The sequence below is a fragment of the Geosmithia morbida genome (genome assembly GCF_012550715.1).
Source record: "Geosmithia morbida isolate 1262 chromosome Unknown scaffold_11, whole genome shotgun sequence".
NCBI lineage: Eukaryota > Fungi > Ascomycota > Sordariomycetes > Hypocreales > Bionectriaceae > Geosmithia > Geosmithia morbida.
The window spans coordinates 73,358-98,268 of NW_023336198.1; the positions used below are offsets into that span (position 1 = coordinate 73,358).

Here is a 24,911-nt window from a genome sequence, read left to right on the forward strand (position 1 = left end):
TTATGTGTGAAGCGGAGTTGCGAAGGAAACCGGGGTAGCCGCGTCTAGTCCTGTTCACTCCAGTCTCCAATTATATCCGTCAACATTCTCGGTAAAAAAAGAGAACGTTCTTTGAGTCTCCTAAGAGATTTTAATCAACCCAATTAAATAAATGTTAACTTCAATTCCAAAGAATTCCTTTTTCTCAAACTTCAAAGGTTCTTATCCACTTGATATTTTTAGAGCTGGTGAAGTGCGCTCATGAATTGGAAAAAGATCTAGGGTAGCTAGATTCTCAGGAGCATGACATTTTGACGTCTTAAGCTTTCATTATTTTGTACTGTAATAATCTTTTTCCTTCTCATCATCCCATCAGCTTGCGCTGCTGCACGACTGCTCGTGATGCTCAAAAGCACATATACACCGACGTCTCTTCCGCCTCTGGCGCCAGGCTGGACAGAGCATAAGGCACCCACCGGCCACACATACTACTATAACGCGGCAACCAAGGAATCGACGTACAAACGACCGGCAGCAGCGCCCGTCAAGGCCCAGCACCAGGCTTTGCCGGGCTACCCGACCTATGGAAACTTCCCATCGCTTTCCGACCCCAAAGTGGCAAATGCATACCTTGCACAGTTCAATAACCAAGGATCGTCGCAGCCCAGGGGCGGCGGGCACCAGCGCGGCCGCGGCCGAGGGGGCATGGATGGAGGGCGACCCAGGCCCCAACCCGTGGACAAGCCTGTGCGCAAGGAGGCTATCCCGGGCTTTGAGCCGTGGATAATAGTCTATACAAAGTACTCGCGACGATTTGTCCACGATCCCGCCAAGAAGACGAGCTACTGGCGCATACCGGAGAAACTGATGCCCGGCATTCTCGAGCTGGACAAGGCGAGGATACGCGGCAAGGTTTTTGACGAGGCGCCCGAGAAGAAAAACGATGCAGGCGAGGGAGAAAATGACAAGGGCGACGATTCAGAATACGAAGAAGTCGAGGTGACGGATGATGAGGGTGCAAATGCTGAGCATTCCTCAAAACGGCGAAAGACAAACGACCGGGAGGACGGAGCTGAACAAGAGGAGGAAGTGGAAGAAGAAGAAGAGGAAGAAGAAGAGAAGGAGGAAGGTGTGGGCGGACCGGTCGAGTTTACGGAAGATGACATTGCGATGCAGTTGCAGGCCATGGGCGAAGACTACGGCCTGGAGCCGGGCGATTACGACGACGGCCACATGGATGAGTGGCCCGAGGGCGCGTCGGGAGTAGCCTTCTCAGAAGAGGACGCCAAGCTGCTCTTCAAGGACATGCTCGAAGACTTTGGCGTGAGCCCGTACAGCCCGTGGGAGAAACTCATGGAGGAAGGAAAGGTGGTCGAGGATGCGCGGTACACGGCCCTGACGACGACCAAGGCGCGCCGCGATTGCTGGGACGAATGGTGCCGGGAGCGCATCGCAGCGCTGAAGGAGGAGCGCGCGCGGCAGGAGAAGAAGGACCCACGCGTGGCGTACATGGCCTTCCTGGGTGAAAAGGCCTCACCCAAGCTATACTGGCCTGAGTTCCGCCGCAAGTACAAGCGCGAGCCACCCATGAAGGATCACAACCTGTCGGACAAGGATCGCGAAAAAGCCTACCGTGATCTCGTCAGCCGTCTCAAGCTGCCGCTAACCACACGGAAAGCCGACCTCACGGCTCTCCTCAAGGCCCAACCTCTTCATGTCCTCAATAATCGCTCTTTGGCCAAAGGTCTGCCCACGCAGCTGCTCGTCGACGCACGGTACGCCGCCCTCGAGCCCGCTGCGCGAGACCCCCTCGTCGAGGCCTACGTGCAGAGCCTGCCGCCACCACCCGAGGATCTGGACAATGCCCAGGCCGCTGAAGAGGAGCGCAAGAAGCGCCAACGCAGAGAAAAAGCCCTTGAGGAGCGCAGCAGGGCTGCCGATGAGGCAAAGAGACAGCACGAGAGGGACATAGCGAGGAGCAAGGCCCGACTACGCGAGGGGGAGAGGGAATTGGAAATGGCCATGAGAGTTGGCAAGGATGGTCTGCGGAGCCACTTTGTGAACGACAAGCCTTTGCAGTAGTGTCTAACTGAAACAAACGAGGTGCATTCTTGTTTAATTGAATATATATGTTGTCTTGTGTATGACTGGAGAGTATCAATCTGCGGTGCTATGTAATTATTCCATCGTTGAAGCCTATATCTTTTCCCAAAGACCAGCAAATATGGTCTCAGCATCTTGCGTCGACGCCCCTCCTCCAACGTCCCCCAGCACGCTGACGACCCGTTGCTGCAGTGCCGGTTCCCTTGGAAGGCCCTCGATCTTCTTCAGACCATTCACGAGACGACCCAGCAGGGTAGCACGGATACTCTCATCACTGTAGTTCCAGACGTGCCATGCCGCAAGACGGACGTGTGTCCACCACCCCTCGGATTCGGCATTGAGATTTCCGACCGTCTCTCTGAAGACGTCAAACGCAGCGTCTGCATCCCGCCGGGCATCCGTCGCCCCCTCGCCAAGACAGTACCGCCCCAGCACATCGATATCGGCCAAATCACCCGTGGGCCATACGCGACGCAAACTATCGAGTATACCGCCCGAAAGGTCCTCCTCCTTCAGCTCGTTCGGTTTGAACCAAGCGTACCCTTCATGTTCGGGACCCAGGGTCAGCTCTTCCCGCGCCTCGGCCTCGACCGGCCACGAGAACGCAAAAGGGTACACGCTCCACTGGTAGTTGAGCGACTCGTCGAAGAAGGACCACGGCACACCACTGCACAGGTACTCAACTGAATTAGCAGTAAGGCGCGTCTCTTCGTTGATTTCACGGAGTGCAGCGTCCAGAGGGGTGGCGTCCTCGGCTTCAATGCCTCCTGATACGGCGGCGTATTTGTGTCTTTAATTCTCTCTCATTTAAGCTTTCCATCTTTTTTTGGCCTTTCTGCTCGGTTCTCAAACACATACTGGTATGTATTCACGTTGGCGCTGCGCCTGAATAGAGCTACATGCGGCGTCCCGTCATCGAGTCGTCGGAATAGGAAGCTTCCCACCACGGAGCGTTTTCTCATGGCTCCTCGGCTGGCGTCTGTGCTGGCCAAGGCTCGTCCAAGGGGAGGGTTCACGCATGCCCTGCGCATGAACGTGACTAGGATTCTGGGTGGCATTTTCCCATTATGAGAGGGCCGATTCACTGCCCCTTTTATTACCGGAATTATTTGCTGTAATATGCGTTTTGAATAGAGAAATACAAAGAGCTCATGAATTCATCATGTTGAGCATGATCGACGGTACATGTATAGCAACATTGTTATCTTATCATGCATTCTAATCGTTTTTTATCAGACTATCAGACCCTTATCTGCGGCGGTCGTACAGCCGGGGTCTTTATGACGTAGACCCACTTATTGTGTCGTCAGTTGCCCCAGCTTCAGCTCAACGCGACTAAGAACGGGCGGGTGAGATTTGGCGAAGCAATTGACAGCCATCATTTCCTCCTTTATCCATCCCCTGCTCTCCTTCAAAATATCCATCTCTGAACCACCCATTCCCCTTCTTCTGGAAAAGGAGGTACAAGATACCCGGGATAAAAGACAGAACGCCCAGAGAGAAAATAAACATGTCCGATGCCCGATCCCTCCTCCGTCAGCAACGTGCTGCCCGTCGAGTAACTCACCCTAACGCCGCCTACTCTGACACGGGCAAGCTCCTGTGCACCCTCTGCCGCGAACCCATCAAGTCAGAATCACTATGGGAGTCACATATCTCCAGTGAGGCTCACAAGAAACGGCAGGTCGCCTCCGCAGCTGTCAGGCCCAGTCCTAACCTTACCACTGCTGCTGCTCCTGCTGCTGTTCCTTCAACGGTAAACAAGCGCAAGCACGAGGAGGACCAGGAGATGGCCGATAGAAATGACAGTTATGGGCGAGGTGATGAGGATGGCGACAGTCAGACAGACCAGGATCACAAAAGAAAACGCATCAGGCCCGAAGGCAGCTCACAAACACCCCCATCGGCAGCCGCGCGCCGTCGACTCTCCCAGACGCCCTCGCAGGGAATAGAGCTTCAAATTCCCTCTCGACCGGCCACACCGCGCGACTCATCCGCTTCTTCATCTACAACGACTGCCATACCCTCTCGCACGACCGACAATAAGACACAGTCTGCCATTGCTGATGTTACTGCGCCCCCCATCAATGGTGCCGCCGCCATCAGCGTAGACGAAGACGAGTGGGCAGCCTTCGAGGCCGAGATTGCCGCCGCAGATACCACAAATAACAACTACGACGAGGCTACCATCTCGGGAGCAGCCATAACGGCCGAGGAGTTAGCCAGGCAAAAGGAAGCGGGTGACCAAGGGGGCGAAGGTCATCAGCGCCCGTCAAAGCCGGATACAGAGCTACAGGATGAAAGAGAGGATGCCAAGCGTGCGCTAGAAGACGAGATGGACGAGATGCGTGACCTCGAGGCCAAGGTGCTACGTCTCAAGGAGAAGAGGGATGCTCTGCGGCAGAGAGCTACGAGTCACAGCCACGAGGTGGGCGGGGAAGAGACTAAGGCTGCTGCTGCAGCAGTAGCTAAGGGACAGAAAGAACCAAATGGCAAGGGTAACAGTGTGGCAGTGGTGGCGGAAGGAGATGATGACGAGTCTGACGAGTCGGATGAAGATGACTGGGATGGGTTTAGATTTCGCGCTGCTGCGGCACGGTGACATGTTTGAAGGATATCGACAGGGATAAGACAAGGAACAAGCATATGCTAAGAACCAAATGATGTGTTTGAAACAAATGCATTGTGCACTATATTGCGGATGCCGAAGCGATCGGTTCGAGAACAAAAAAGGGGAAAGAGGGGAAACAAAAAGCAACAAGTTATTCATACGGTACCATGGTGGAATAGGGCTTCGCTGCGTGGATATGAGAGAAAACAAATGTGCACAAAGGGGAAATTGCATGCTGAGAGGAGACAAACCAAGGGAAAAGAGAACAAGAGGGCAAAGCAAAAGAAGGTGGCGAGAAAAGCTGAAGACAGGAAACGGAGCGAGAGGCTCGCACAGGCTGCCGCCTGTCGCTACTACCTCACGGCTAGGTCCTCTCCCCTGCTAATCCTCTCCCAGAAGCGTCTGAGCCGCCACACCCTGCCGATGCCACGACTCTCCTCCCACCTCCTCTGGCGCTTCTCGCGCTCCTGGACTTCGTTACGCCACTTGGCCTCTACCCAGCGCCGCAGGCCGTCTTTGATGCGCTCACGCTCAATGGTCCTCCCACGCTGCAGTATAGATGGGGAGACATGCACGGGGGCCATGCCAGGAACGCACTCCTTGGGCAGAACAGCTCGCTCGACGAGGGCTTCGGCCGAAGGACGGGCTGCCAAGCGGCGCGACAGGCGGATGGAGACGAGAGAGCGGGCCAGCTGTCGTGAGACGACAGACGTATTCGTCATAAAAATGGACCTCGATATGAGGTTGCCGAGACTGGGGCGCTCAGGACTCCAGAGAAGAGGGGGGAGCACCTCGCGCACACGGCGAAGACGATATATGTGGAGGAGGGGGGCAAGGGAGACGATCCGGAGATGCTGACTAGTCTGAGTTTGTTAGTCTGTGCCTTGCGTTTGCATCTCTCCTTTCTCTTCATTTATATATCTTCATATGGTTATTTCTCTTCCTTCGTATGCCTCTCTCTGTGTGTATATCTTTCTTTCTGTGTGTTACACACATCTTCCCTCATGTCTCTTGTCTGTCTCCGCGTGTACAAGACTTACCCTGGAAGTTGATAGTACATCATTCACGTCGAGGAAGCGTAATATGTGAAACAGTATCTCATTGGGAAGAGCATCCAGGGCAGGCGGATCTCCTCGATGAGTGTTCATCATCGTGCTGGACGGTCGGCGTGAGAGTGAGAGTGAGAGGAAAGCTGCAGCGTCATCGTTGCTTCCGACCGCCTCATCATCTCCGATTGAAGCGGCGGTTCGGGCATCAGTGACCGCATATGCGGCCAGGCCACCACTGGTGTGACGGGAGTTCAAGGGGATCATGGATGGCATGAACCCGCTGTTGCTGCTGGTGCTGCTATTGTTGTCATGGTCGTTGTCGTCGTCATCATGCCCATCATGTCCGATGCCTATACTAGGATGATATAGTGGGGACTTGGTGGAATGCTGTGGTTGTTGCCTCCGAGTAGGAGAAGATGGTGGTGAGGGGCTACGGCTGTCACTGTCGGATACTAGGAAAGGCCCTTGTTGATGCGCGATGCGCTGGTCCTCGTATGAGGTGGCAGCAGGGTTGTCCTTGGCGAGACAGTCCATTGATTTTGAGTGTGAATGGCCAAAAAAAAGTCGTACGAGCAGGTTACTCTGTAGACTACTAGACAGCAGATGGAAGCGAAACGGGGCAGGTATCGTTGTGGCAGCCTTGGGGGTGCGCAGGGATTAGCTGAAAGTACAAGGATGGTAATGAATGCGTCGTCTTGTGCAAATGCCAGCACCGTTATCCGAGGAGACAGAAATGGAAATGCGTGACAAAGTCGAGGTGCGGTGGCAGATAAAAAATGTTGTCTATCCTGTTGTCGGTATGCTCGTGTTACAGTGTAATACGTCGTGTTGATTTTCCGCCTCAAGGCCCGCGATCCAAGACAAAAGGTCGCGTTGAGTGTAACCGTGACCTAGAAAGCTTGAGGCGCCAAGGGGCGTTTGTTGACTGTATGTTCCGAGTTCAGAATAATAGCAAAACTTGTGCTATTATTGTTAGTGTAATCCGTCGCGGGCGCGTGACAGAGGTCGCAGCGGGGAAGGCCACATTCGTCATGGGCAGACGGAAACGATTATCGGTTGACTTGACTGATTGACAGAAAAATGGAGAGGCTTCGGTGGATGGGATAAGGGCAGGGAGAATCAATAAGGACACGATAAGATGAGGCGATGTTGTTGGCTGCAGGCTAAAGAAGATGATGGAAATACAAGAATGACGAATGCTAATGCAGATGGACCATAAAGTGATCAAGTGAGGTGATGAAAGAGTATTAGATTCTCTCGATGTGATATGGGATGCCATGAGATGGTGATGAATGATTCTCCCACCAAAGGCGAGGTGTCCCAAGCGAGAGGGCCATTGGACACGAGACGTCGTCAGCAGGCCGGATTCTGAGTGGCTGGCGGTTTGGAGGGGAGGGGGGGAGGGGAGGAAGGTAGGTAGGCATTCAAGCATTTCACCGGCATATGCTCATTGCTCAGTGGACAGGTTTGGCGGGGTGCAACTGCCAATTGCCAGTTTACAGACCGGAAGGCGCAGCACTTGCACCTCCCTTGGCTGGTACTTCACGAGGAAATCCATCATGATCTCGTTACCATCATCACCATCATGCCACTCCACGCTCTCCATACTAGACCAATATGCCTACAAGTAATGTCTCTGTTCCATCTTGCATTTTTTATCATTAGTAGTACTACTAGGTAGGTATTATTAGTAATACTATTGAGTACGAGTATACATCACCATTCCGCGACCGATTTCCACACACCCATCTTCTTCTAGCCGGCCGCGTTTTGCTAGACCCGGCCATCCACACTGATTATTCGTCACTACTCTTTTAACTCCTCCACTTCAACTCACCCCTTCAGCGAGGCTGCCACGTCAGACCCCTTTTTCTGTTTAGCTCAAACCCGTACCTTCGCAAATATCCATCTGCATGTCACTCTGATCCATCTCACTCTGTCCTTGCATCATGAGAACTCCACGCACAAGACAGATCTACCCCTTTCGTTTGGGCAGCCTGGTTGGGCAGCCTTGCTATGCAGGTGGCAGGGCTGGATACATGGGTTTGTGAGCCAGAACAACATGACACCCATACCGAGTGCACCCCCATTCCATGCGTCGACTACTGCTGGATGTAGTAATATATACTTCTCCGTATGAGGTAATACTACTCTGAATCACTCACCTATGGTGGCCTACCAAAAACGGGCACATCTGCAGACTGCAGCAGTTCGTTGACCCCTCTGATCCTCAACAATGCCAGGGACCGCTCATGCGCCTCACAACCAACAGGTTGATGGGCAATGCATTTCCACCCCTCCCCCCCCCTGTTTCTCCCCCTTTCCCCTTCTCCCATGAATGATCCTTATATACACTTACTTTTATATTATTAGTGGCGTCGGGCACTGACGCTGACGCCAGGCGTATGTATATCTTACAGACTCCCATTCAATAGTCCCTCCTGTGTGAGGGCTTTCTCCATGTATACATTCTCGTACATGTATGTATGCGACCATGTACTACCTGCTAAGAAAACCAACCTGCCGTACCAGACCTGCGAGGCTGAAGACACGAATCCTTCGGCAGCTGGCTCCAGTCATCTCTGCATTCGCATACGGTGTACACCCGACACTCCGCACGCAACCTCGTTCTGACGTGGGGGAGAGCGTCGGGGTACTGATGATGCCGAAGAATGTACAACACAGTTCGCCGTGCAGATCCAACACATACTTTGAGACCCCCGCCCCTCATGTCCGTGACAAGATGCGGCGCGGCATCCTGCAGCACCGTGACCCCGGACATGGATGCATGTATGAGATGGCAAAGCTTACGCCAGCTCACGCCAGCTCACGCCAGCTCACCTCTTGGCGTGCCTCGTTTGCCCCCTCCGTGTCATCTCTTCGGTGTATCGGTGTATCTGTATACATACAAGAGACAACTTTGTTGGTGAATTGGTGAATTATAGCCGACTTCTTTTCAAGATAGGACATTCGCATTGGGCATCAACAAACTGTCTGTAGCTGGGTCAGTCCTGGACCCGGCTATTCATGCCCGCTGTATGCTGTGTCTTGCGCCTGTTGGCTAGCTCACTTCTCTTTTTATTCTTTGCAGGCTTCTCCTGTATAGTGCCGCAAACCATGCCAGCAGTTTTCGTCCTTGGCCATAATGAACTTCGATGTTCCGCACCAGGAAGTTTAGGCAAACAAAATGTGAATTGAATCGAGACCAAATGTCTGGCTGACAGCTTCCTGTATCATGACCATGATTAGCCAATTGCTGTGTAACAGGAAATTTTGACAACATCCATCAACCGGAAATACCAATGAACATTGTGTTCGGTCAAGAAACGAACCCGAGCTAGTAGTTCGGGCAGCACACCGCGTGGTTCGCCGTGACATGGCTTAACAAACTGACAGCTGGCCCAACACACCCCCTCCCCTGCATTGCTGTACATACATGATGCGTACGCATAGTACCCCGGAGAGTTCCCAGGGTACTAGCTTCAGTCTGAATATCTCTGCCTCTTTCACGGGGAACGGGCGTGCCTTGCAGAGATGCATCTGCATGAACTACCCAAAACGGTAGTGTGGTTGGGCGAGCCAAAACGTGAGGCGGGGGGCACCGAGTTTGGTGGGGGTGGAGGCGCAAAGAAAAGGGAGCATTCCAGCCCAATGACGGACATGAACAACAAGGATTTGCGAGATCTCGCATCTTCTTTTCGTCATGTACCCGTCTTCGTACCATTCCTTCCTGCTCCAGAATGCATCAACTGGTGATCCTCTAGCCGCCTTGTTTTCTTTTTCTTCCCCTGGTGGTGATCTTTTGGGCAATCACCCCTTCTCCACACCGCCCCTTTACCAACTGTCCGTTGTCAAGGTGTTGATTTGTTTCAGAGCCACTGGGAGAAATGGGGGGCGCACATATTGAGTTTCTGTGTAACGCGAATTGTGAATCCCTCGGTGGCTCAGGATATGTCCAAGGTGTGTTACCCCTACAAATCAAAAAGGAAGAAAAATAAAAATAATATAAAAAGAACGGGCCGGGCCGTTGCGGATGGCCCCATTTCCAGCTAATAAAGGAGCGGCCCTAACCGCACGACAAGGATGCCAGGGCCCAGGGTGTGTGTGTGTGTGTGTGTGTGTGTGTGTGTGGCCTTGTTTGAGCCAATTGGCCTGGGCGAGCCACGAGTTGGTTCTTGATCGCTCTTAGCAGAAAAAGGGGCAGAGATGAAGTGGAAAGAAGGAAAGATAAAAAAAATAGAGGTACTCGATGACGAGAATTCATTGAACATGGTGAAAACGATATTTGTGGTATCCTGTCGTGGCTAATTGATGTCAGCATTGCGGGATACAAAAGGAGGAAGAAAAAACGAGGGACAGGCACACACAAAACGATAGTGACCCGTCCAAATACCCAGTGCGACCCAAGCACGTCAGCACCAAACGAACCCCCGAAAGCAGAATGTTGGATGAAATAGTGAAAAAGGAATGGGAGGAGAGAAAAAAATAATAAAACGTCCTTGACACAGTGTAGAGGTGAGTTTCCTGGTATGCCGACGTGTCAAACGGTTGAAATGAAGAAAGACGTCCCGACAAGGCCTTCAGACCCATGCTGGTACCGTGTCAAAAAGGATTAACAGGGAGGGTAATATTATGCGACCCATGCTGTTATCACTTCTTGGTATGTATTCGAGCCACGGTCGACGTAGCCGATGTCCGCCAGGCGTGGGGTGAAAGGGTGATGAGAGAGAGAGATAGACATACACACGCAGAGATGGAGAGTGTTGAAGCCTGAATTCATGTGCGTGTGCGTGTGCGTGTGCGTGCGTGTGTGTATAGTCACGAATCAGTATCATGGGAGGAGAAGAAGATGGAGGAGGTTCTGCATGTTTCCACTTTGTTCTGTATCACTCGAGGGAAAGAGAGGGGGAGGAAGGAGTGACGGAATGGGGCAACAAGGCGAGAAAGGAGCATGACATCAGCATTTGGCATTGTTCTTCACCTCTTTCTGCCTTCCTTGGGTTTTAAATATGGCAAGTGCTAACTCAGAACAGAATAAGTCGCAAAAGCCACCTCCCCTTCCTGTGCTTCTGTTCTCCGTCCCCGTCTCCCGCGTCTCCCTCTCTGCGTCTCTCTCTCCGAGAAGATGCACGTTTGCCCAACCCTCATGTGAATCACCTCACATGTCTTGTCGTCGGTGCGAGGATTCATGTGTGCCCAAAAGCTCGTCTGTTTAAAGCACGTTGCTCCTTCCCCGACTGGTCGAGAAGCGAAGTCAAGTTCCTTGAGGCGTCCGTATAACCAATACTCCTTGCCGACCAGACAAGTCCTGCCACGTCGTCTTCTCTCCATGTTTTCCAGCTTTTGTATACCCGGACTTGTAGGGGGGAATCAGTCCAATGGCGATGCAGTGCTGTCCTATTAGAGTCATGTATCTGTACCGCGCCTGTGTGTCTCTCGGCCTGTGCGTCCCACCCCCTGGATGACTGGGCCTCCTTCCGTCCTTCTCTCTCGGCCTCCCATCGTCTCCTCTGTCACACGATGCACAGTTCGCTCAATGACCCTTTACAGAAGGGAGGGAGGGGTATGGTTATATCCCATGTACGATTTCTGAGGAACCAGGCAGACATGATGTCGTCCTCTCCCGGCGCCTACGCACATAGCTATACTCAAATGTTCACCTAAGCCCGCGAATGTCTTGTGGACCAAGAGAGTTCAACGCACGAGGCAGTAGAAAGTGGTTACTCATAGGTTGATACTGTCACGCATAGCATAATAGTTCTTGAAGCAGACGAAGATGTGAAAGAGCTACAACATTCATTCAGGGGCCACGATGTAAGCCAGCACAGTTAGGGACGCTCTCACACTACACAATGCGTGTACATGTACACTAAATACATATCTACGAGAGAAAAGCCCGATGTAGTTTCCGCAAGAATATACGGTGAATCAATCCCCCCTTTTTTTTCGTTTTATACTTTTTATTGAGATACTAAACAATTATATGAGACAGTTGGTTATAAAGGGAAAACTCGTCACAGTCAATATGTACCTTTCGGCGTGAGACGGAGGTGGTCTCGGCGATGGGCCTCGGCGAATCGTCAAGACTGGCCAAGAGGCAATAGACGAATCATATACCTTGTGTATACCGAGAATGGCTTTTGCTTTGCCCCCCCCCCCTCCAGAGTGTGAAAAAAAGAGCAAAAAAAAAAAGGACAAAATCTTCTTGGGGAGACGGAAAAAAAGGGCCCCAACGATCTGTCCCCGTCTATCCCTGACACTTGTCGGTCATCGGGACGAACCACCAAGAGACTAACTCCACAGCGGCCGCAGCTCAAGGAGGCCCATTATGCTAAACGGCGAAGTGGCTCGGAAGTCGTGGCTGAGTAGGAGGAGGAAGAGGTAGCGAGGAGAGGCGGGTCTCTTATTCCATCGTGTTTTGTTTTATTTTATCTTATAATTTTTTCTAGACAACTCTCGATACGTCTCTTCACCCCTCCATCTTCCCCCTCACCCTCCCCCTCACCTCTTTCACACCCATAGGTCCACAGCGGGCAGATTGCAGATGGCCAGGCCACGGTTTAGGCAAAACCTGAGCAAAACAAATAAAAGAGGACCAAATAATAATATAATGGGCTAAAACAAGGACAACACCACTTGACCTTCGTGACATGTGTGTGATTCAATGCCCAATCACACCTTGGGCGTGAAACCCTAGAATGCTTGCAGCACAACAGGGGGGGCACAACTCGTTGTACAACAAGCAATATTCCTAAAAAGGGAGTTGTCTATGCTGTTGTTGCTGCTCACCCTTGTACTTCGACGGTTTGTGGTGAGAGTAAATACTAAATACTCGAGGGTTATTATCATTTGACGCACCAGCTGCATATAGTAAGAAGGGGAAAAGAGGAGAAATGGAGAGGAGGAAAAGAAAAAAAATACAAAAAGCACAGTCGAAAAAACAGGAATCTGTAGTGTCAAGTCGAAGAAGAAAAAACAATAGTATGGTTTTGGAACAGACATATAGCGACAGCGTCATATATGGGCTGCAGGGACTTGAAGGGAAGAAAAAAGAGATACATACTGCAAGAACCAAGCGAGTCCTGAACATAATAGGCCAGGAACGGGGCCGGGCCGCATGGGAAGAGAGGGAGGGGGCGTGTTTCTTTGTGTGTTAGACGTGTGTATACGTATGTTGTATGTGTAATGCGTATGTCGCGTGTTTGTATTCTTTTCGGTTCTTGGGTGTTTATCCTTCATATTGTGGTGTGTTCAGAGAGAAGAGGAACAGGCACACATTGAGATAGAGGGAGAGAGAGACAGAAAGAGAGGTAAGTATGCCCAATCCACGTATCTAGGACGAAGCCACATTGGGGAAGGACACATACAAGCAACAAGAGGAAATGGACGCAAGGCCGTTGGTTCTCGAAGAACATACATACGCCCCTTGTTGTGCCAGCACAGACCAAATCAACAAAGTCCCACTAGATAGGGGGGAAGGAGGGGGCGTCTCGATGTGTGGTGATGGCCTGTTGAGACAGGATCAACGGTAAGGCGGAGATCTAAACCGCACCCATACGCGTGTACACACAGACGCATACACAATACACACACACACACACACATACACACACATACATACACATACACACACATTGCACGTACATGCACGCGCATACTCTAAAAAAGGACAAGAAGCTTCGTCTGCTTGTCCATCGGGCAGAGATATAAGTTGGGTTGTCGCCTTGGTCCAATACGAGGAAGCGACGGAGGGGGGTTGTAATCAACATAAAGGTGAAGTCCTTCCCCGGCTTTTGAATCCGTGAACTCCCCTTTATCTATCTCTCTAGTCAAGGGGTTGTTGGTCACCTGAAGTTAAAAGGCGAAGACACGAGAAGAACACTCTGGGTGATGGTCAAGAAAGATCAATTGCAACTGCCGGCCAAGAAAGACCAAACAAACCAAAGACACGAACCCGAGGGACCGGATCAGCTAATTCCACGACTCCAACCAACCGTTTACCAGTCTTCTAGAAAGCAAATCGAAACAAGAAGAGCCTACCCAAGTGGCTGGGACTAGATCAAAGAGGAACGCCCAGGTAAGACCTTCCCCCACCCCCTGTTCTTCAGAATAAGAGCCCTTGCTCAAAAGGGGCAAGGCGGCGGTAACCGCTTCGTGGTGGTGTGCGAGCTGTGTGCTGCCTGCGTGTGTGCGTGTGTCGTGCAGCTGTCTGCACGAGTTGCTGAGGATTTTATACACAGACAAAGTCGAACGTCAGTTTATTCACGGCTATCTCTCCACCTTGGTATATATACATATACACCTAGGAGAGAGATTGGAGGACAACGTCAAAGACCAGAGAGAAATCAAGGAGAGACGGAGAAAGAAATAGCAAGGGGACAAGAGGAAGAAAGGAGAAAAGAAGAGAGTCAAGAAGGAAAGAAGAGAAGAACAGGAGGGAAGAAGCAATGTGTTACTTTGAGCAGACTCGATGGGCATGTGGCTACTGGCGCTGGGGCCACTTCCGTCAGCAATGCAACAAGGAATACCGTATGGGCGAGACGTGCGGACTCAAGCTCGTCTACGAGACGAGGGAGGAGCCGGGAATGTGCAAGCTTTGCCTCGAGATTGAGAAGAAGCAGCGCCGCTATGACAAGATGTTCCGCAACGTCGAGCGATGGCAGCGCGATGGAAGCCTTCCTGCCACCGTCGAGCGCACGTGTGGCGAGATGGATGAAGTGCTCGCCCAGATCAACCAACGCAAAGAAGAGCATCTCCAGAGGCTACAATCCCTCGGTCAGGTAAGCAAGCCACGGAAAGCGAGCTAGAAAACAAGCAGTTTATGTCTCCGTCTCTCTCTCTCTCTCTCTCTCTCTCTCTCTTTCATAAAACACCACACACCTCCCAGCCAACCACCCCCTACCTCGTGTAACCACTACCCATGGCTGACCGGAGACGACTCGAAACGAACAGTAACACTACGAGTATATACCATCCAAACGATCACGCCCACGGCCATGATATGATGTAAGAGGGGGGAGACCCGCCCGATCAGAGGGTGGCGAACAAGGAGGACCAAAAGAGTTGAAAAAAAGGGGGTCCGCAACTAGCGAGTTCAAAATCTTGCAGACCGTTCCCGCTTGTGCAGCAACTTTTTCCCTCTCCATGCTTCTCGAGAACGAGAGGAAGAGAGGAAGAGATGGAGAGGGGGTGAGGAGTGGCTTTTTATTTTCCATTTATCCTCTATTTCCTTCTTCCTTTCAGATATCCTTCAACCATGACCGCTCTGCCTCCCCTCCCCCCACAGATTTTGTCAGCTCATTTGTGCCGGCTTCTTGTGGCGCACTCTTCTTTTCTTTCCCTTTCAGCGGCCTCAGCTGCCCGGACGGATTCCTTGTCCGCCCCCCCCCCCCAACCCCTGACCCTGTCCCTCCCGAGTGCAGATTTCCGACAGGGGGTTAAGAGAGCCTGGGGAGGGGGGCCTTTCGAGGAAGATTTGCCGGGTAGGGAGTCACTAGGAGGAAAATGGCCGGGTTTTCCTCTGCTCTTTCTTTTTTTCTTTCTTTTTCTCCGTTTTCTCTTGTGGTCTTGTTCTGTTTTACTTTCTGCTCTCTTTGTTGTTGTTGTTGTTGTTGTTGTTGCTACGAGTTACTTTTTCCCTTGCAGTTGTTTTTGTTTCCTTGACGCATGTAATGTTGAGTTCCTATAGTCGCCATTTCGAAAAAGAAAGACCTGGTGTCTTCCACGCTCTCCCCCCCTCTCTCTACTAAGAAAGAGAGACCTGAAATGAAAACGCCGAGTCATGTCACCTGGACAGTGTGGACTGCGGAGAGTGATGCCGTGATGCGCAGAGGTGCGAATACGATACGCAGCGAGCGGCAAGGCTAAGGACGCAGTTGTGCGTGGGGGAGTTACGGAGTAATACAAGTATTACTCGCTGGGAAAAAAGAAATCCTATCCTTGATCCACGGCCCTGCCGAGGTTGCAGAAGAGAACAGTGGGAATAATGCCCATCTGCATTTCACGCTTTGCTTCTTCTCCTCTCTCTCTTCGCTTTGTTCGGATATACTGGCATGTATACGCTGTCAGGCTTACCTATGCTATTACTCCGTGATACTTCGCACTCCGGTGTTCCGTCTGGAACGCGAGTGACGTGGAATGGAGAGGGAGCCCTTACAGGTGTCTCTGTCCACGTGCGTTTTCCGTAACGCAGCCAATCGACAGGTGGGTCGCCCGTTGAGCGCAGAAGTACGCCTATGACGGTGAGGGTTTGTTCGAAGAGAGAAGCAAAGGAGGGACATAGACAGTGAGAGTTAGAGGCCGGAACACGGATGAGCTGGAGAGACTGTATACTTACTATTATTACTAGTATTGATGGTATCGGCCCAGTATCTGTGCTTAGGACGCTCAAGTACCTATACTGACTACTAATAAGTAGAAGAAAACTTCCCGTACCCGTCTGTTCACATTAATATGGAGAGTAGTACCCTGGTGGGGGTTACATGTAAGTATTTATTAGTCTGCTAGGCCGGCTACAGACTAAACTACTAGTTGGAATACTGCATGTATTAATACTCAGCAAGCTTTTTGCCATTGCTTTTCCCCCCTTCTTTCTTTGTTTCTTTCTAGTTGACTTGCTTTATGCACCATGTACGTATACAGTAAGGCCACAAACATGGTGCATGATGCAATCCCGTCCACCGTGATCGGCGTCCTGGTGCTCGGTATTCCTGAACCTACTGCACCCGTCTGATGATATGGGCGCATGGTGATAATGCATGCAGTCCGTCTCGGTCGTGTTCCTGGTTTCGAACAGCTTGTTCAATCTTCAGTTCTGTCTGGCGAGTAGTATTACGGCGCACCAGATGTTCTCTCCCTCCCTCTCTCTCTCTCTCTCCCTCCCCTGTAATCCTCTCGCCTAGACCTCCTCGAAAAAGCCCTTCTGGAACAATCCTCCCAGCCCGTACTATCGGATCTACCCACTCTCTGTGCAAGGTTGTCACTCGCCCCATGCAAGCTTTTATTAGGTATTACTAGTCTGTTTCTGATGCTGTATACTAACCGGCCGTATTGCAGAGCACCGAGTATGGAGTATAGATTACAAAGGTATAAAAAAAAAGACCACGCACAAGGGTGGTCAACTGGTATTACTACTGGTAGTGCAATTAGACGGGACATATACATGTGTGTACTTTGTTTCAAGCATGAACACGTCCATACCTACACATGCTGGTCGACGCTCGTGCAGCGTGTGTGTGCGAGTGCCGAGTACGGGTATGGCATGGATAGTAATACAAGGTCTGCTGTACCAAGGTCCAAAGACGGGCATTCTTGACCTGGCGGAGTCTCAGATGCTGCACGGACCGGGGGAGGGGTGCCATCGGAACCCAGAACCAGGCCCCTGGGCCCGGCGAAGAAGAAGATGATGCTGACGGGTCGCCTCAGGCTTTATCTGCACCTGTACGAGAGTAGGTTGTAAGCATATTTGGTACGGAGCACAGAGAAGCAGTACCGGTCTCGGAACCCCAGATATCGTCCGAGTCGTGACCGCACTTCTCCGCACAAGGGGACAAGTACAGTCAGACGAAGGACGTGATTGTTGAGGAAAAGAACACACACGACAAGACACCCCACGGAACAAGAGCTTGGTTAGCTGAGAAGCTAAGAGTCGTATTAGGACTTACCCCACTGCGCAGAACAATGGCGCACGTGGCGAATGCTCAATGGCACAACCGGCGTATCACTTGTTAATGGCTGGTGGCCTTGCTACGCCCTAGGGCTCTTCGTGCCTTGTCGACAATAGACCTGTGCTTATAAGCCGCAGCCTAAAGAAAAGGCCCGGCCTGAACACGTTATTCAATGCCAACGGTAATAATGTCATGGTCAGATTTGATCAGATGCAGTAAAATGGGGCCATAATAGTGTCTGTGTATGTCGATGCATTTCCATTGGTGTTTTAGGCTTGAGAAGCCCCAATATTCAATGCACACAATAGTAGACAATCTACTGTTGAGCTTTTGCTTATCTATAGAAGAAAAACTAAGAAATATGAAGTGAATGGATCATGTAAAGAGAAAAGACATTGGGAGAAGATAAAGGACACAGAGAAGTGGATATGAGGTATAGAGTAGCAGCAAGAGAAGAAGAGAAGAAGTCAAAGAAATCGAATCAAGTCTGAGCCGTTGATTCTAAATCACTCTGTCGATAAAGCCGGGCTCGTACAAAACTCCAGTAGAGCGGTACTGGCTAGGGAGGCGTGGCAGTCGCAAGACGGTAAGACCGAAAAAGCCCTACCCCACTCGAGTGCGGGCAGGAATATCCGCCCATGGCGTGTTTGTTGTTGTTGTTGTTGTTGTTTTTCGAATGTCGTGGGACCAGACTAAGCATGCAGGCGTGCGTCCCGCGGTAGTCAGATGTATTATACATTATCTCATGTCGTCGTCGTCGTCGTCGTGTCCGCCTGGTTGTTGGCCGCAGCCGCTGCATCGGCAAAGGTGCCTACCAGAGCAGCACCGTCCCCCTCCTGCGTCCTTAGGCTGACAGGGCTGGTCCCCGGCATATCGACGTTGTCGTCGTCCGCGAGCCACCCGACCTTTATGTCACCGGGTTGTGCCCCTTCGTCGGAGCTCAGCTTCGAGACCAGGTGCTGGTAGCGGGCAAGGCGAGCGCCCTGCCCGGCGTAGGCAAAGTTTGTCGATGTCATGGGTCCCGATACGGATGGCGCCACCTCAAACACGTCCACCAGGTTCCTATTCATGTTATCAGCAAAGGCGGTTTCCGCCAGGCGGTCCAGCCGACCGGTCAGGCCACATACTCGGATGTCTTGGCCACCACATTCTGGATCGCCTCCGTTTCTCGCCGCGTCTCGAGCGTGTCGTTATCGCCGTTGATGCCTTGCTCTCCAAAGCTGCCGTACTGGACACCGTTGGCTTCGTCATAGAGGAGGCCGGAGTCCTCTTCCTGCTGCAGCTTTTGTCAGTTTTCTTGTTTCTTCACCATGGCAACACATTGGCACAAAGGGCCACCCACATTATACGAGTCGCGTGGACGTGCTCCGAGGCAGGACTGACAAGCTCCCATGGTGATAAAATGAGCCAGCCACTCTTTCCTGACCTCCAGGGATCGGGGGGTGGAAGGGTACGGGACAGGCAATATCAGAGGTTGATCGGCACCATCCAGGAGATGTCCGGGAAAGAGAGCCACAGTACGAGAGCTGCGGCGCAAAGTGGTGTTGATGGGCAGGGGGAATGACGTCGTTTCGCGGGATGGAGTTGGACGTCTTACTCTCCTTGCTGTTTCCTCTTCTGCTTGTTGCCTTGGTGCCTTACGAAGCTCTCTCCCTTGGGGGGGGACGTGGAAAGTGGGTCGGTCGTGCTTTCTTTTTTTTTCCAGTCGTATCAATCTGTACTTCTTTCCCTAAGAGCGGTTCGGGTAATCTGCGGTCCGCCTTGGTGCGCCATTCTGCCGGGACGGTCCCTCACCTCCATGATTACGTGCACCAGTTCTTCCCTCTTGTTGTTTCTTCCGATTCTCTTTCCCTCGCACCATGCTGGGTGATTGGTTCCTGAAGCAACAGACTAATCCGTCTAGAACCCCGAAACTGTTTCGGCAGCAACCCCTATAACCTCTCATGCTCATATAGATATCCCTTCAGCGTCCAAGTCCCTTCCCTTGCCGCCAACGCTGAAATAAATATATAAGGACCCTTTGCCAGCTTCTGTTGGACCATTTGCTTCCTCCCTACCAATACTGCGACCCCTACCATGGCGTATGACTATCTACGCGCATCAATGAATCAGGCCCTTGATGGCTCCTCATCAATACTATTATTGTAAACTGCATTCGCAGATGGCCCCCTTTACCGGGTGACCTGAGGCCTAGTACTTCCAGAGGTGATAGGATCGCGTTTTAACCATAAACTATCGTGCTTTTTGAATAGGTGACTAGGTGGTCCTTGTTTACCAGTAGAACCCGTCGAGGAACGAGTATATACAAGTCACGGTGAATACTCGTTTTTCTTTGCATGGGACAATCACCATCACTCATCACCTGTAGCAACGTCATGTCTCTCCTTTTTAAACGACTCACATTTATCCGACACACCTGTCTTACATATTACTTCGCACTTTTCTTCTGCTTGCCATACTCTCTGCCGCCGGCCTGTCTCAGGTCAGTGTCGAGATTTTCGGTTTCCGAAGATCAGTCGACTCCGGCTCTTGCCCAGTGTCAGACGCCTCCACCATCGCAATCACTTACACTAACTCTGCCACTTCTCCTGCCAAGACGGTGACTGTCACAGACCCCGATGTTCTCAACGCTGAGACCGTGGCAGCCACCAAATCAGGCAGAATTGGCGCTAAGACCGTGATAATTACGGACTCCGTCTCTGCCAAGATGGTGGCCATCACCAACTCCGGTTCGCTCTCGCCTGAGACGATGACAGTTACTAAAGCTGTCACTGGCGCCGCCGAGGCCGCCCACCCCACGGGTAACGGTGCTGAGACCATGGCTGTTTCCCAGGTTATCGCCGGCAGGACCGTGACAGTCACTGAGGCCATCTACGTCAAGGCCGGTGCGACCCCTACAGCAGCTGTCAACGACGCCTTCACCTACGAGACCTCCATCACAAAGACCATCATCGAGGGCACTCCCAGTGGTCTCGTGGCCGTCATCCTGTCCGTAGGCCCCTCCGCAACAGTGGCCACCGTCACCGAGGAGGTCGTTGCCAACAAGACCGCCTCCAACCAAGGAAACGTCCAGGTCTTCATCATGACCTGCCTCGGGACCATCATCGACTCTGAACCCTGAGTCGTGACAGCCACTCTCTCCAACGGCCTTATCTTGACTGAGACGGCCACAGTCCTGTCTCTTATGACGATCACTACCACCACCACAGCTACCAGCCGGTACACCACCGTCATAGAGACCGTCACCGACCCTGCCAACCAGGTCATCGTGGAGATCATCGTCATGGACACGGAGACGGGGACATCAAAGTGCATCATTGAGGACATTGGTCTCCACTGCTCTGCTGGAGGACTATCGTCTCCTCTTATATCATCACTAACGCCGCTGCAGCCATCACTACTACCTATGCGGCAACTCTCCTGTTCACTCCTACGCCTACACCCACGCCCGGCACCCTCACCAGCACGGCTACGACGTTCACATTCTCACCCTCAGTCTCAGCCAGTCTGCCACCTCCAACACGGCGGCTTTCTAGGAGACGGTTTTCCGACCCCACATAGGAGGGGCAGGGGTTCATACCGCCAACAAATGGTGGTGAGGGCAGGAGACTAAATAAGGCACGGAGCAGAGTGGCGTGGCGATACGAGGATACTCGGTGAATAGAAAGAAAGATAAGAACATCCGAAAGGGGGAAATTCGAAGGGTGACACTGGCGTCCAAGGGATGGCGGTACAGGTGCGTTGCGGCTTTTACAAAATCTATATACTAGCGACCACGAGTATAATATAACCCCACTCGGGTACTTAATCAAAAGGCATTCAACCTTTTTAGTCTTCTCAGACTATCGTCTTTCTTCTGCACTACAATTCGTTGACTTATGACGATGATTGTTGTTGTAAGTAATAGCGCTGTGCTTCTTTGTTTGCCATTGCCTTGTCACACGACATGTTCGTAAGATGAAGAGGGGGAAACGTAGCAACTGATTATCTATCTTGTTCTGTTCCTTGCCGCAAACTATTTGAAACTTCCTCCGCAGAAACTCTGCATCTTTTCGAACCAAGCAAAATCGTATAGCTCTATGTTAGGTCTGACAACACAGATTCTCGTCCATATTGATCTCCTATAAACAAAGTAAAGCGGAGAGAACACAAAAAAACACATGAGACCTTTAGTTCGTCCCATAATATTGGACGTATCCCGAACAAAATATCTAACGAGCAATTTCCACCATCGTATATAGAACATAAAGAAAGTAGACAAGGTCGTGGGGAAGGGGGAAGGAAAAGCAAATGAAAATGAAACAGAAATCAAAGGGAAAACAGCAAGGAGGAAAACGGTCAGACCTCGTATACATCCTAAATGCCATCTTCAGCAACAGTGGCATCATCGACAATCATGGCATCGTCGGCATCGTGTTCTTCAACGCCAAGAGTCCCAGAGCCGATACTGTTTCCATTCTCCATGACGCCTGAATTGAGAGCGTCGATGCTGGCAAGGGCCTTTTCGAACTTGGCCTTTTCCTTCTTGAGTGTCTCGCGACGCGATGCCACGGCAGGATCCTCCTCTATGAGGCGCTCATATACCTCCTGTGTGGGGCCAACAAGCAGTCCCAGCTCCTTGTAGAGGTGCTCTGAAAGACCAGCCTTGATCTTCGGGATCATGCGGCACATGACACACTGGGCGACCGAGTCAACGAACCGGAGAGCCGCAAGTCGGTAGTAGCCCCTTACATACGCCACGACTTTCACTTCGGGTTCGAACTGATCTCTTCCAATCTTTTGCAGGTCAGCTTCGCGACGCTTCCTGTCATCTGCCCGCTTCGACTCGTTCATCGAGTCCCAGTCCTCTAGCTGCCCGGGAGCTTGGAGGCCCATGGCCTCCATGCGTAGTTTGTGCCGGAAGCGAGTCAGAAGGCAGTGCTCCTCCTCTGTATACTTAGCGAAAGCTGAATAGTTGAAAGTGAGAAGTTGGTGCATCTCATCGTCATAAATTTGCTTCATGGCCTCTTTAGCCTTAGCACGGTGAGCATCGAGTAGCGTATGAAGATGCTTCTTCACCTCTGTAAAGACGATACGCTTTTTTAGCCCACTAAAGGCGCTGTTAAGCGAGTTTGTGAGTTCGTTCTGAATAAGACGCATTGTCTCGCCCAGGAATACAAGCATCGGTCTTTCCCATGGTTGCATCGACTCTAGTACTAGCGACTCGTACACCTCGGCAGGTATATGGTCAGGCATGCCAGCTCTCGTCTTCTGCCTAATCTCTTCGCGAACCTGGCGTAGAGTTCTGAAGCCGCGACCAATCCTCTCAAACTCTAGAAAGGGCGGCTTAAGCTTTTGCACAGGGCGTCGTGGCCCACCAGGAGGTATCTGGGGCCTATCAGACGGTTCGGGCTTCACCGCAGCCCCGTTCGTCATCGGGGTGTTACTCCGATGGCGTTTGGCTGCTGGGGTTACTGGAGGTGCTGTTGGGCGACGCTTGGTAGGGGTGTTCGTAGTTGCAGTAGATTCTGCATCAGAATCGTTGTCGGAGATTTCAAGGACGGGGATGTCACTCTTATCTCGTAGAACAAACTTGGGCTTGATCTCGATGATGCATTCGCGAAAGTGGTCAGGCAGTGGGTTGAAGTGCTTGCCTAGACTTTCGAGGTTGGCCCGAGCAAGGTCTGTGAACTTGAGGAGACTGGTCTTTATCTCCAGTTCCACATTGTCGGGGAGCTCAGGGAGTGTTCCAAGATGTCGAAGAATCTTGTCGAGGTGACTCCTAACTTTACGCTCAATGTGCGGGAGGCTATGGAACAGATTTCACTGGTCAGCGAGTTGGAATAAAGGGGGTGCGGGTGCAGGAACAGCGGTGGGGTGGTTGAAAGGGAGCGACAGGACCGAGATGGATTAAGAAGAGGAAAATAGAATAATCCACGCACCTCTTGGCGAACTGTTCACCGAGCCTGTGGGACAAAAAGTCCTTTAGCTTCTCGACGCCACACCGATCCGCAAACTGATGCATAGTTTCGGGCCACTGGTCAATGGTGAATCCACCAAACATGGCTTCCTCCCACTGCCTAAGCTGGTCGAGGTCCTTGCCTTGAGGACGAGATGTGATGAAGTATCCGAGCCCAGTCTGGTGTGCGTTACCTTTCATGATGTCAAGCCATTGGTTGTGGTTGCCTGCCTCGGGGAGAAGGTCGGCCTTGGTGAGGACGCCAATAGTACGCTCAGTGGCGTGCAGCCTGCGAACCAGGCCAAATGTGTTTGAGTTCTCAGCATCGCTGTTCATGGGCATGGAGCACATGATGATGGCAGACTCGCGACGAATGTACGACATGGACAGGTTCCGTACAACACTAACCAAGTAGTCATCTCTAGCATCTGCCGGGTTTAGGAAAATGCCGGGCATGTCGTAAAAGGACAAGTTGGGCAACTCGGGACCCTTGATTTCTAGGAAGACGACATTGGGAGAAAATTTGGCCGAGGTTTGCTCAGCGGCGGCGTCGATGTGCGTCTGCATGGCAATAGCACCTGATCCGGGGACGTAAAGTTCGTGTTGGTGCTCGTCATTCAGTATGGCGACTTGGGCCCATCTAAGGACATCTTCAATTTCAGACTTGTCATGGACCGTCTTGAACTCGAAGACTTCGGCTGAGTGCCTCCGCCGCCAGGGGAAGAAGGGGTCCTGGTCTGTCACGTCTCGCTCGCTGATATCACGGCCTTGCGGAGGTTGGTAGCTGTATTCTTTGGACAATGAAACGCGGCACGACCAGTCGCTATTGCGAGACACGCGGATGTGCAAAGGACAACGAGTACATGTGCCGTCGCTCCGAGGGAGGTCCAGGTTGGCTAGACCGGACATGACGCTAGACTTTCCAGCTGATTGGTCTCCAACAAGAACAAGCTCCGGGAGTGGCACATCGTGAGAGACGCCTAGGCCTTGAAGCTCTCCTAGAGTATCGTTGCAGGCCTTGAGGCTCTTGCCAATGTCCTGAAAGGACGTGTGGAAGTTGGAGCTCTCGCCAACGACCGTGGGGCTTCCTAGAGCCATAGGGTTGGTTCTCATCCTCATCTCTCTAAGAAGCGGTTCAGGTTCCCCCACGGGCTCACTTGGAGTTGCTATAAGCCAGAATGGTTAGCGATACTGACGGTGGTGGTAGTAGAGTCGGAGTTTCTTTTTTTTTTTCCGAGTATTTACGAGAGAGTTGAAAGATGAAGAACAGAGCAACAAAGAAATAGAGAGTCTGGAAGACTTACGAGCATCTGATCTATCACGGCGTGGATTGACTGACGTTGACATGATGGTGGAGGCACCGCCATAGTTGCTTGAGCTTGCGCGGGATCGGTTGGTGTCAGAGGCAGCATGGGCAGTCTGGGTTTGTGTAGGTCCGCCGGGAGTGAGGCTTCCCTGATGACCGGGTTCAGTTTTGACACGAGTGTGAGATTGTCTGTTCGCGCGCCCAGGCATTTTCAAAAGAGGGAAGTGGCAGAGTTGCCACTACAAGCTTGTATCAAAGC

General features: G+C 51.8%; 8 protein-coding genes across 8 annotated transcripts; 4 read left to right on the forward strand and 4 right to left on the reverse strand.

The window, feature by feature from the left end:
• Nucleotides 1-381: 381 nt before the first annotated feature.
• Nucleotides 382-2,061, forward strand: GMORB2_1811 (T-complex protein 1 subunit eta; the record flags this gene model as incomplete). Its single annotated transcript, XM_035463792.1, has 2 exons — nucleotides 382-978; nucleotides 1,156-2,061. 2 exons carry the CDS (start codon nucleotides 382-384, stop codon nucleotides 2,059-2,061), a joined length of 1,503 nt encoding a protein of 500 aa, XP_035320056.1.
• A 114-nt stretch (nucleotides 2,062-2,175) lies between these two features.
• On the reverse strand, nucleotides 2,176-3,140 carry GMORB2_1812 (8-oxo-dGTP pyrophosphatase MutT, NUDIX family; the record flags this gene model as incomplete). Its single annotated transcript, XM_035463793.1, has 2 exons — nucleotides 2,176-2,872; nucleotides 2,941-3,140. The coding sequence occupies 2 exons, from the start codon at nucleotides 3,138-3,140 to the stop codon at nucleotides 2,176-2,178; spliced, it is 897 nt and encodes a 298-aa protein (XP_035320057.1).
• A 452-nt stretch (nucleotides 3,141-3,592) lies between these two features.
• GMORB2_1813 (uncharacterized protein) lies at nucleotides 3,593-4,684 on the forward strand (the record flags this gene model as incomplete). The annotated part of the gene is made up of 1 exon (XM_035463794.1): nucleotides 3,593-4,684. One exon carries the CDS (start codon nucleotides 3,593-3,595, stop codon nucleotides 4,682-4,684), a length of 1,092 nt encoding a protein of 363 aa, XP_035320058.1.
• Nucleotides 4,685-5,046: 362 nt separating this feature from the next.
• On the reverse strand, nucleotides 5,047-6,276 carry GMORB2_1814 (FBOX protein; the record flags this gene model as incomplete). The annotated part of the gene is made up of 2 exons (XM_035463795.1): nucleotides 5,047-5,556; nucleotides 5,734-6,276. The coding sequence occupies 2 exons, from the start codon at nucleotides 6,274-6,276 to the stop codon at nucleotides 5,047-5,049; spliced, it is 1,053 nt and encodes a 350-aa protein (XP_035320059.1).
• Nucleotides 6,277-14,189: 7,913 nt separating this feature from the next.
• GMORB2_1815 (Conserved hypothetical, protein) lies at nucleotides 14,190-14,653 on the forward strand (the record flags this gene model as incomplete). Its single annotated transcript, XM_035463796.1, has 2 exons — nucleotides 14,190-14,522; nucleotides 14,630-14,653. 2 exons carry the CDS (start codon nucleotides 14,190-14,192, stop codon nucleotides 14,651-14,653), a joined length of 357 nt encoding a protein of 118 aa, XP_035320060.1.
• A 3,498-nt stretch (nucleotides 14,654-18,151) lies between these two features.
• Nucleotides 18,152-18,801, reverse strand: GMORB2_1816 (uncharacterized protein; the record flags this gene model as incomplete). The annotated part of the gene is made up of 3 exons (XM_035463797.1): nucleotides 18,152-18,470; nucleotides 18,536-18,690; nucleotides 18,751-18,801. The coding sequence occupies 3 exons, from the start codon at nucleotides 18,799-18,801 to the stop codon at nucleotides 18,152-18,154; spliced, it is 525 nt and encodes a 174-aa protein (XP_035320061.1).
• A 1,314-nt stretch (nucleotides 18,802-20,115) lies between these two features.
• Nucleotides 20,116-20,944, forward strand: GMORB2_1817 (uncharacterized protein; the record flags this gene model as incomplete). Its single annotated transcript, XM_035463798.1, has 3 exons — nucleotides 20,116-20,481; nucleotides 20,572-20,717; nucleotides 20,800-20,944. The coding sequence occupies 3 exons, from the start codon at nucleotides 20,116-20,118 to the stop codon at nucleotides 20,942-20,944; spliced, it is 657 nt and encodes a 218-aa protein (XP_035320062.1).
• An 820-nt stretch (nucleotides 20,945-21,764) lies between these two features.
• GMORB2_1818 (Dynamin GTPase effector domain) lies at nucleotides 21,765-24,693 on the reverse strand (the record flags this gene model as incomplete). Its single annotated transcript, XM_035463799.1, has 3 exons — nucleotides 21,765-23,196; nucleotides 23,330-24,512; nucleotides 24,651-24,693. The coding sequence occupies 3 exons, from the start codon at nucleotides 24,691-24,693 to the stop codon at nucleotides 21,765-21,767; spliced, it is 2,658 nt and encodes an 885-aa protein (XP_035320063.1).
• Nucleotides 24,694-24,911: the final 218 nt, after the last annotated feature.